An 11,679-nucleotide genomic window follows, 5' to 3' on the forward strand; every position below is an offset into this window, starting at 1 on the left:
TAAGGGTTCCCTATGGGGCAGGGGTTCCCTATGGGGCAGGGGTCCCTATGGGGCAGGGATCCCTATGGGGCAGGAAGCAGCTAAGCTGTAGTGTGGGGTGCCTATGGGGCAGGGTTCCCTATGGGGCAGGGTTCCCTATGGGGCAGGGATCCCTATGGGGCAGGAAGCAGCTAAGCTGTAGGGTGGGGTGCCTATGGGGCAGGGGTCTCTATGGGGCAGGGGTGCCTATGGGGCAGGGGAGAGCTAAGCTGCAGTAAGGGATTCCTATGGGGCAGGGATCCCTATGGGGCAGGAAGCAGCTAAGCTGTAGTGTGGGGTGCCTATGGGGCAGGGGTCTCTATGGGGCAGGGGTCCCTATGGGGCAGGGGGGAGCTAAGCTGTAGTGTGGGCTCCCTATGGGGCAGGGGTGCCTATGGGGCAGGGAGCAGCTAAGCTGTAGTGTGGGATGCCTATGGGGCAGGAGTCCCTATGGGGCAGGGGATCCTATGGGGCAGGGGTGCCTATAGGGCAGGGGGAGCTAAGCTGCAGTGTGGGGTCCCTATGGGGCATGGGTTCCCTATGGGGCAGGGGGGAGCTAAGCTGTAGTGTGGGGTGCCTATGGGGCAGGGGTGCCTATGGGGCAGGGGTTCCTATGGGGCAGGGGTCAGCTAAGCTGTAGTGTGGGGTGCCTATGGGGCAGGGGTTCCTATAGGGCAGGGGTTCCTATAGGGCAGGGGTGCCTATGGGGCAGGGGTCAGCTAAGCTGTAGTGTGGGGTGCCTATGGGGCAGGGGTCTCTATGGGGCAGGGGTGCCTATGGGGCAGGGGAGAGCTAAGCTGTAGTGTGGGGTCCCTATGGGGCAGGGGTCCCTATGGGGCAGGGGTTCCTATGGGGCAGGGGTCAGCTAAGCTGTAGTGTGGGGTGCCTATGGGGCAGGGGTCCCTATGGGGCAGGGTTCCCCATGGGGCAGGGGTCAGCTAAGCTGCAGTAAGGGGATCCTATGGGGCAGGGGTTCCTATAGGGCAGGGGTGCCTATGGGGCAGGGGGGAGCTAAGCTGCAGTAAGGGGTCCCTATGGGGCAAGGGGGTGCCTGTGGGGCAGGGGTGCCTATGGGGCAGGGGTTCCTATAGGGCAGGGGTGCCTATGGGGCAGGGGGGGGCTAAGCTGCAGTAAGGGGTTCCCTATGGGGCAGGGGTTCCCTATGGGGCAGGGGTGCCTATGGGGCAGGGGGGAGCTAAGCTGCAGTAAGGGGATCCTATGGGGCAGGGGGCTCCCTATGGGGCAGGGGTTCCTATGGGGCAGGGGTCAGCTAAGCTGTAGTGTGGGGTGCCTATGGGGCAGGGGTTCCTATAGGGCAGGGGTGCCTATGGGGCAGGGGGGAGCTAAGCTGTAGTGTGGGGTGCCTATGGGGCAGGGGTCCCTATGGGGCAGGGGGGGGCTAAGCTGCAGTAAGGGTCCCTATGGGGCAGGGGTTCCCTATGGGGCAGGAGGCTCCCTATGGGGCAGGGGTCAGCTAAGCTGTAGTGTGGGCTCCCTATGGGGCAGGGGGCTCCCTGTGGGGCAGGGGGCTCCCTATGGGGCAGGGGGTCAATGCGGGTGCAGAGCCCTGCTTTGGGCTGCACAGGGGCACCCTTGGTTGCCGATGGGTGCTGATGGGTGCCCTGGAGCACCCTTGGGTGCCCTGAGGGTGCAGGGGTGTTTGGGGGTGCCCCGGAGCACCCATGGGTGCCGATGGGTGCCCTTTAGGGTGCAGGGAGGTCCCTGGGGCACCCATGGGTGCTGGTAGGGTGCAGGGAGGTGTTTTGGGGTGCCCTCAGCACCCTTGGGTGCACATGGGTGCCCATGGGTGCCCTGAGGGTGCAGGGAGGTGTTTTGGGGTGCCCTGGAGCACCCATGGGTGCTCTTAGGGTGCAGGGAGGTCCCTGGGGCACCCATGGGTGCTGGCAGGGTGCAGGGAGGTGTTTTGGGGTGCCCCGGAGCACCCTTGGGTGCCCTGAGGGTGCAGGCAGGTCCCTTGGGGTGCCCAGAGGCACCCTGGGGTGCTCTTTAGGGTGCACGTGGGTGCCTCGGGGTGCACATGGGTGCCCTTAGGGTGCAGGGAGGCGTTTTGGGGTGCTCGGGAGCACCCTTGGGTGCACATGGGTGCCCTCAGGGTGCACAGAGGCACCCTAGGGTGCCCTTGGGGTGCCGATGGGTGCCCTTGGGTGTTGGTGGGTGCCCTCAGACTGCACAGAGGCACCCTAGGGTGCCCTTAGGCTTCCCATGGGTGCTCTCAGGGTGCCCTCAGCACCCTAGGGTGCCCTTAGGGTGCACATGGGTGCCCTTAGGGTGCACAGAAGCACCCTAGGGTGCCCTTGGGTGCCGATGGGTGCCCTTAGGCTGCCCATGGGTGCTCTCAGGGTGCACAGAGCCACCCTAGGGTGCCCTTGGGTGCCGATGGGTGCCCTCAGACTGCACAGAGGCACCCTAGGGTGCCCTTGGGGTGCCGATGGGTGCTCTTGGGGTGCCGATGGGTGCCCTTAGGCTGCCCATGGGTGCTCTCAGGGTGCACAGAGGCACCCTAGGGTGCCCTTGGGGTGCCGATGGGTGCTCTTGGGGTGCCGATGGGTGCTCTTGGGGTGCCCATGGGTGCCCTCAGGCCGCGCAGCGGCACCCTCGGGTGCCCGCAGCCGCCTCGGCCAGCGCCCCGCAAAGGCGGGGGTGGGGGCGGGCGCCCGTCCGCCCTTCCCCACCCTCACCCCCACCCTCTTTTTCTCTCCCCCCCCCCCCCCACCCAGTCGGGGTGACGCCCCCCTCCGTCTTCCCCCTGCTGAGCTGCCCGGCGGGTGCCGGCACCCCGGCCACGACGTCATCATCGGCGACGGCGACGGCGGTGGGGTGCCTGGTGGACGGGTACTTCCCGGGGGAGGTGTCGGTGACGTGGGCGGGCGGGAGCGGCGCCGGCACCCACCGCGACTTCCCCGCCGCCCTGCGCCGCTCGGGGCGCTACAGCATGGGCACCCGCTTCAGCCCCGCCGGCGCCCAGGGGGGAGCCCTGCGCTGCAACGTGCGGCACCCCGCCTCCGGCTTCAGCGGCGGCGCCGACATCCCCGGTGAGGAGAGGGGGAGGGGCGGGGGGGGTTGGGTGGGGGGGGGGCAGTTGGGTGGGGGGGGCAGTTGGGTGGGTGACAGTTGGGTTGGGTGACAGTTGGGTGAGGACAGTTAGGTGGGGACAGTTGAGCAAGGGGGCAGTTGGGTGGGGACAGTTGGGTGGGGGGGACAGTTAGGTGAGGACAGTTGGGTGAGGGGCAGTTGGGTGGGGACAGTTGAGCAAGGGGACAGTTGGGTGGGTGACAGTTGGGTGGTGGGGGCAGTTGGGTGGTGGGGACAGTTGAGTGGGTGACGGGTGGGTGACAGTTGGGTGGCGACGACAGTTGGGTGAGGACAGTTGGGTGGGGACAGTTGGGTGGGTGACAGTTGAGTGGTGGGGACAGTTGGGTGAAGACAGTTGGGTGGGGGTGACAGTTGGGTGAGGACAGTTGGGTGGTGGGCACAGTTGGGTGGGGACAGTTGAGTGGTGGGTGACAGTTGGGTGGGTGACAGTTGGGTGGGGGGGACAGTTGGGTGGGGACAGTTGGGTTGGGTGACAGTTGGGTGAGGACAGTTAGGTGGGGACAGTTGAGCAAGGGGACAGTTGGGTGGGTGACAGTTGGGTGGTGGGGGCAGTTGGGTGGTGGGGACAGTTGAGTGGGTGACGGGTGGGTGACAGTTGGGTGGCGACGACAGTTGGGTGAGGACAGTTGGGTGGGGACAGTTGGGTGGGTGACAGTTGAGTGGTGGGGACAGTTGGGTGAAGACAGTTGGGTGGGGGTGACAGTTGGGTGAGGACAGTTGGGTGGTGGGCACAGTTGGGTGGGGACAGTTGAGTGGTGGGTGACAGTTGGGTGGGTGACAGTTGGGTGGGGGGGACAGTTGGGTGGGGACAGTTGGGTGGTGGGGACAGTTGGGTGAGAGGACAGTTGGGTGGGGGGGACAGTTGGGTGACAGTTGGGTGGGGGGGACAGTTGGGTGGGTGACAGTTGGGTGGGTGACAGTTGGCTGGGGACGACAGTTGGGTGGGGACAGTTGGGCGAGGGGGCAGTTGGGTGGGGGTGACAACAGTTGGGTGGGCACAGTTGGGTGAGGGCACAGTTGGGTGGGGGTGACAACAGTTGGGTGAGGACAGTTGGGTGAGGGGACAGTTGGGTGGTGGGCACAGTTGGGTGGGGACAGTTGGGTGGTGGGGACAGTTGGGTGAGGGCACAGTTGGGTGAGGACAGTTGGGTGGGGAGGACAGTTGGGTGGGCACAGTTGGGTGAGGGGGCAGTTGGGTGAGGGGACAGTTGGGTTGGGTGACAGTTGGGTGGTGGGGACAGTTGGGTGGGGTGACAGTTGGGTGGGGGTGACAACAGTTGGGTGAGGACAGTTGGGTGGGTGACAGTTGGCTGGGGACGACAGTTGGGTGGGGACAGTTGGGTGGTGGGCACAGTTGGGCGGGGGCACAGCCGGGCGAGGGCACAGCCGGGCGACAGCCCCTCCCCTTGCCCCCTGCCCGCGCTCACTTGCCCCCTGGCCACCTCCCCCCCCAGTCTCCCGCCACCGGCCCCACCGCCCCCCCACCGTCAGCCTCTTCCACGCCTGCGACCTCACCTCCGTCCAGCTCCTCTGCCTCGTCACCGGCTTCGCCCCCGCCCCCGTGACCGCCCAGTGGCTGGTGGACGACGCCCCCCTCTCCCCCGCCCCCGGGGCCGAGGCCGTCGAACCCGAGGCCGGCGGCCGAACCTTCCGCACCGCCTCCCGCCTCAACGTCACCTTGGACGACTGGCGGCAGAAGACCTACGCCTGCAGGGTCACCCACCCCGCCTCGGGCAGCACGCAGCAGGTGGCCGGCCACAAGTGCCTGAGTGAGTCCCACCAAGGTCGAGGTGGGGGGTGGCAGCGCCGGGGGGTGGTGGCATCTCCGGGGGGTTGGCCCCATGTTGAGTTGGGGGGTGGCATCTCCAGGGGTTGGGCCCATGTTGAGTTGGGTGGTGGCATCTCCGTTGGGTGGTGGCATCTCCGTGGGGTGGTAGCATCTCCGTGGGGTTGGGCCCACGTTGAGTTGGGGGGTGGCATCTCCAGGGGTTGGGCCCATGTTGAGTTGGGTGGTGGCATCTCCGTTGGGTGGTGGCATCTCCGTTGGGTGGTAGCATCTCCGTGGGGTTGGGCCCACGTTGAGTTGGGGGGTGGCATCTCCAGGGGTTGGCCCCACGTTGAGTTGGGGGGTGGCATCTCCGTGGGGTGGTGGCATCTCCATGGGGTTCACCCCATGTTGAGTTGGGTGGTGGCATCTCCGTGGGGTTGGGCCCACGTTGTGTTGGGGGGTGGCAGCTCCATGGGGTGGTGGCATCTCCGTGGGGTTCACCCCATGTTGAGTTGGGGGGTGGCATCTCCGTGGGGTTGGGCCCACGTTGAGTTGGGTGGTGGCATCTCCGTGGGGTGGTGGCATCTCCGTGGGGTTCACCCCATGTTGAGTTGGGTGGTGGCATCTCCGTGGGGTTGGGCCCACGTTGAGTTGGGTGGTGGCATCTCCAGGGGTTGGGCCCACGTTGAGTTGGGTGGTGGCATCTCCAGGGGTTGGGCCCACGTTGAGTTGGGGGGTGGCATCTCCATGGGGTTGGGCCCACGTTGAGCTGGGGGGTGGCATCTCTGATGGGTGGTGGCATCTCCGTGGGGTTGGGCCCACGTTGAGTTGGGTGGTGGCATCTCTGTTGGGTGGTGGCATCTCCGTGGGGTTGGGCTCACGTTGAGTTGGGTGGTGGCATCTCTGTTGGGTGGTGGCATCTCCGTGGGGTGGTGGCATCTCGGTGGGGTTGGCCCCACGTTGAGTTGGGTGGTGGCATCTCCGTGGGGTTGGGCCCACGTTGAGTTGGGGGGTGGCAGCTCCATGGCGTGGTGTCATCTCCGTGGGGTTGGCCCCACATTGAGTTAGGGGGTGGCATCTCTGTTGGGTGGTGGCATCTCCGTGGGGTTCACCCCATGTTGAGTTGGGTGGTGGCACCTCCGGGGGGTGGTGGCATCTCTAGGGGTTGGCCCCACGTTGAGTTGGGTGGTGGCATCTCCATGGGGTGGTGGCATCTCCGTGGGGTTGGCCCCACGTTGAGTTGGGTGGTGGCATCTCTGTTGGGTGGTGGCATCTCCGTGGGGTTCACCCCATGTTGAGTTGGGTGGTGGCATCTCCATGGGGTGGTGGCAGCTCCGGGGGGTGGTGGCATCTCTAGGGGTTGGCCCCACGTTGAGTTGGGTGGTGGCATCTCCGTGGGGTTGGGCTCACGTTGAGTTGGGGGGTGGCATCTCCGTGGGGTTGGGCCCACGTTGAGTTGGGGGGTGGCAGCTCCGTGGGGTTGGCCCCACGTTGAGTTGTGTGGTGGCATCTCTGACAGGTGGTGGCATCTCCGTGGGGTTGACCCCACGTTGAGTTGGCTGGTGGCATCTCCCCAGGCTTCTCCCCACGTGGCTTTGGGGGTCTCCACCCCTCTTAGGTTCACCCCACGTGGCTTTGGGGGTGGTGGCACCTACCCAGGCTTCCCCCCACGTGGCTTTGTGGGTGGTGGCATCTCCTCGGGCTTCCCCCCACGTGCCTTTGGGGGTGGTGGCATCTACCCAGGCTTCCCCCCACGTGGCTTTGGGGGTGGTGGCATCTACCCAGGCTTCCCCCCACGTGGCTTTGGGGGTCTCCACCCCTCTTAGGTTCACCCCACGTGGCTTTGGGGGTGGTGGCATCTACCCGGGCTTCCCCCCACGTGGCTTTGTGGGTGGTGGCATCTCCTCGGGCTTCCCCCCACGTGCCTTTGGGGGTGGTGGCATCTACCCAGGCTTCCCCCCACGTGGCTTTGGGGGTGGTGGCATCTCCCCAGGCTTCCCCCCACGTGGCTTTGGGGGTGGTGGCATCTACCCAGGCTTCCCCCCACGTGGCTTTGGGTGGTGGCATCTCCTCGGGCTTCCCCCCACGTGCCTTTGGGGGTGGTGGCATCTCCCCAGGCTTCCCCCCACGTGCCTTTGGGGTTGGTGGCATCTCCCCGGGCTTCCCCCCACGTCCCTTTGGGTGACGACACCTCCCTGCCCCTCCCCCCGCCCCCCCCCCCCCCGCAGGTTCTCCCCCCAACGCCGACGACATCAACGTCTTCATCCTGCCCCCGGCCCCCTCGGACCTCTACGTCTCCCAGAGCCCCAAGCTGCGCTGCGTGGCCACCAGTTTACCCAGCGACGAGGGCCTGGTGGTGAGCTGGAACCGGAAGCAGGGGGGCAGCCTGCGCCCCGACCTCCTCCAGCTGCACCCCCAGCTCAACGGCACCTTCACGGCCACCAGCGACGTCCCCATCGGCACCCGCGACTGGGAGAGCGGCGAGACCTTCACCTGCACCGTCCACCACGGCGACCTCCCCTCCCCCATCAGCAGGAGCATCAGCCTGAAAGCCGGTAGGCGGGGGCGGGGCGGGGCGGGGCGGGGCGGGGGCGCCGTTGACGTCGCCTGGCGGCGCGGTCGCGACGGGCGGAGGGCGCTTCGCATTGGGCGCCTTGAGTGGCCGTTGATGTCACGTGGCGTCACGGCGCAGTCGCGACGGGCGGAGGGCGCTTCGCATTGGGCACCTTGAGTGGCCGTTGATGTCACGTGGCGTCACGGCGCAGTCGCGACAGGCGGAGGGCGCTTTGCGTCGGGCGTGGGGTGTGTCGCGTCGCCGTTGATGTCGCGTGGCGTCGCGGCGCAGTCGCGACGGGCGGAGGTCGCTTCGTGTCGGGTGCGGGGTGTGTTGCATCGCCGCTGATGTCGCGTGGCGTCACGGCGCAGTCGCGACGGGCGGAGGTCGCTTCACATCTGGCGTGGGGCACCTTGAGTGGCCGTTGATGTCACATGGCGTCACGGCGCAGTCGCGACGGGCGGAGGGCGCTTCGCGTCGGGCGTGGGGTGTGTCGCGTCGCCGTTGATGTCGCCGCGTGGCGTCGCGGCGCAGTCGCGACGGGCGGAGGGCGCTTCGCATTGGGCACCTTGAGTGGCCGTTGATGTCACATGGCGTCACGGCGCAGTCGCGACGGGCGGAGGGCGCTTCGTGTCGGGCACAGGGCGCGTTGAGTCGCCGTTGATGTCACGTGGCGTCATGGCGAGTCGTGACGGGCAGAGGTTGCTTCGCGTTGGGCACGGGGTGTGTTGCATCGCCGCTGATGTCATGTTGCATCATGGCGCAGTCGCGACGGGCAGAGGTTGCTTCGTGTCGGGCACGTTGTGTGGCCGCTGACGTCGCGTTGCGTCACGGCGAGTCGTGACGGGCGGAGCTCGCTTCACGTCGGGCACGTTGTGTCGGCGCTGACATCATGTTGCGTCACGGCAAGTCACGACGGGCGGAGGTCGCTTCGTGCCGGGCGCGGGGCGCGTTGCATCGCCGCTGATGTCACATTGCATCATGGCGCAGTCGCGACGGGTGGAGGTTGCTTCACATCAGGCGCGTTGTGTGGCCACTGATGTTGTGTTGCGTCACGGCAAGTCGTGACGGGCGGCGGTCGCTTCGCGTCAGGCGCATTGTGTCGCTGCTGATGTCATGTTGCGTCGTGGCGCAGTCGCGACGGGCAGAGGTCGCTTCACATCGGGCGTGGGGCACGTTGAGTCACCATTGATGTCGCCTTGCGTCACGGCAAGTTGCGACGGGCGCTGGTCGCTTCACGTCAGGCGCGTTGCGTCGCTGCTGACGTCGCCTTGCGTCACGGCAAGTCGCGACGGACGCCGGTTGCTTCGCGTCAGGCGCATTGTGCCGCCGCTGACGTCACCTTGCGTCACGGCGAGTCGCGACGGGCGGCGGTCGCTTCGCGTCGGGCGCGTTGCGCCGCCGCTGACGTCGCCCTGCCTCACGGCGAGTCGCGTGACTCACTCACCAGCCGCGTCGCGCCACGCCCCCGCCCCCTCGCACCCCGTCGCCCCCCCTCCCCCACCCCCACCCTCGCTCACCACCCACCCCTCCCCCCCCCCGCCCCTCCCCCGCAGGCAAGCGCCTGGCCCCCAGCGTCTACCTGATGCCGCCGCCGAGCGAGGAGCTGAGCGGCAGCCGGGCCGCCGTCAGCCTGACCTGCCTGGTGCGGGGCTTCTACCCCGAGGACATCTCGGTGGAGTGGCAGAAGAACCAGGAGACCTTGGCCGCCGGCGGCTACGACACCACCCAGGCCATGAAGGAGAAGACGGGCGACGCCTCCTACTTCCTCTACAGCCGCTTGGTCGTCGAGAGGGAGGAGTGGAACCGGGGAACCACCTACGTCTGCATGGTGGTCCACGAAGGTCTCCCCATGAAGTTCATCCAACGTAGCGTCAACAAGAACCCCGGTAAAAAATGAGGCGGTGGTGGCCCCCATCATCATCGTCACCACCATCACCACCATCACCTCCTCTCCCAAGCCCCTCGGTCCTCCCCCCTCCCCGCCCCCCATCTTTGGGTGGGTGAATAAAGGAGAAGAAGACAGGCTGGCGTCTGCCTCTGAGCGCCGTGGGGTGGGGTGAGGGTGGGGAGATGGTCAATGGGGTGGGGGGGGTGGGGTGGAGACATCAAAGATGGTGGAGGATGGGTGGGTGGATGGATGGATGGATGGAGAGCCACCAGATGATGGATGGGTGGGTGGATGGATGGATGGATGGATGGATGGAGAGCCACCAGATGATGGATGGATGGGTGGAGAGACATCAAACATGGTGGGCGGATGGATGGATGGGTGGATGGAGAGCCACCAGATGATGGATGGGTGGATGGAGAGCCACCAGATGATGGATGGATGGGTGGATGGACGGGTGGAGAGCCACCAGATGATGGATGGGTGGATGGGTGGACATCAGAGATGATGGATGGGTGGATGGATGGATGGATGGATGGATGGAGAGCCACCAGATGATGGATGGGTGGGGAGATATCAAAGATGGTGGATGGATGGATGGATGGATGGATGGAGAGCCACCAGATGATGGATGGATGGATGGGTGGATGGATGGAGAGCCACCAGATGATGGGTGCGTGGATGGAGAGCCACCAGATGATGGATGGATGGGTGGATGGACGGGTGGAGAGCCACCAGATGATGGATGGATGGGTGGAGAGACATCAAACATGGTGGGCGGATGGATGGATGGATGGATGGATGGATGGATGGGTGGATGGAGAGCCACCAGATGATGGATGGGTGGGGAGATATCAAAGATGGTGGATGGATGGATGGATGGAGAAAGGGATGGACGGATGGATGAATGGATGGAGAGCCACCAGATGATGGATGGGTGGATGGGGAGATATCAAAGATGGTGGGCGGATGGATGGAGAAAGGGATGGATGGATGGATGGATGGATGGATGGATGGATGGATGGAGAGCCACCAGATGATGGGTGCGTGGATGGAGAGCCACCAGATGATGGATGGATGTGTGGATGGGTGGGTGGATGGATGGATGGATGGATGGATGGAGAGCCACCAGATGATGGATGGGTGGATGGGTGGACATCAGAGATGATGGATGGGTGGATGGGTGGACATCAGAGATGATGGATGGATGGATGGGTGGATGGATGGATGGAGAGCCACCAGATGATGGGTGGGTGGATGGAGAGCCATCAAACATGGCGGACGGATGGGTGGACGGATGGATGGGGAGATATCAAAGATGGTGGATGGATGGGTGGAGAGCCACCAGATGATGGATGGGTGGGTGGATGGATGGGGAGATACCAAAGATGGTGGGTAGATGGATGGACGGATGGATGGATGCATGGATGGATGGATGGATGGAGAGCCACCAGATGATGGATGGGTGGGGAGATATCAAAGATGGTGGATGGATGGATGGATGGACGGATGGATGGACGGATGGATGGATGGATGGATGGATGGATGGATGGAGAGCCACCAGATGATGGGTGGATGGATGGAGAAACATCAAACATGGTGGGTGTGGTGGGTGGGTGGATGGATGGATGGACACCAGCTGGATGGGTGGATGGGTGGACATCAGAGATGGATGGGTGGATGGAGAGACATCAGAGATGGATGGATGGGTGGACATCAGAGATGGATGGGTGGACATCAGCCATGGATGGGTGGATGGGTGGACATCAGAGATGGATGGATGGGTGGACATCAGAGATGGATGGGTGGATGGAGAGACATCAGAGATGGATGGGTGGGTGGACATCAGAGATGGATGGGTGGACATCAGCCATGGATGGGTGGCTGGCCAAAAGGAGACGTGAAGGGACAGACAGATGGACAGGGAGACTCACAGATGGATGGACAAATGGGTGGGTGGGCAGATGGGTGGGTGGAGAGGAAGGGGAGGTTCCTCCTCATCTTTGGGGGCAACAGGAGGGAGCAGCACCCGTGGGACATGGAGGGAGGGACACGGGGAGAGATGGGGGGGGGTGGAGATGGAGACTCATGGATGGATGGGTGGAGATGGGTGGAGATGGGTGGAGGTGGATGGATGGAGATGGATGGAGATGGGTGGAGATGGGTGGAGGTGGATGGATGGAGATGGGTGGAGATGGGTGGAGGTGGATGGATGGAGATGGATGGAGATGGGTGGAGATGGGTGGAGGTGGATGGAGGTGGATGGAGATGGATGGAGGTGGATGGATGGAGATGGATGGAGATGGGTGGAGATGGGTGGAGGTGGATGGAGAT

At 64.9% G+C, this 11,679-nt stretch overlaps 1 gene segment (V, D, J or C); it reads left to right on the forward strand.

Moving 5' to 3' along the window:
- The first annotated feature begins 2,561 nt into the window (after positions 1-2,561).
- LOC142421521 (Ig gamma-1 chain C region, membrane-bound form-like) overlaps positions 2,562-11,679 on the forward strand; it is a 13,288-nt gene continuing 4,170 nt past the window's right edge. The window contains 5 exon segments of the C gene segment in view: positions 2,562-2,679; positions 2,757-3,071; positions 4,587-4,901; positions 7,129-7,455; positions 9,011-9,343. Of these exon segments, the coding sequence occupies positions 2,562-2,679; positions 2,757-3,071; positions 4,587-4,901; positions 7,129-7,455; positions 9,011-9,343 (1,408 nt within the window).

This window comes from Mycteria americana, chromosome 31 (genome assembly GCF_035582795.1).
Source record: "Mycteria americana isolate JAX WOST 10 ecotype Jacksonville Zoo and Gardens chromosome 31, USCA_MyAme_1.0, whole genome shotgun sequence".
Taxonomy (NCBI): Eukaryota; Metazoa; Chordata; class Aves; order Ciconiiformes; family Ciconiidae; genus Mycteria; species Mycteria americana.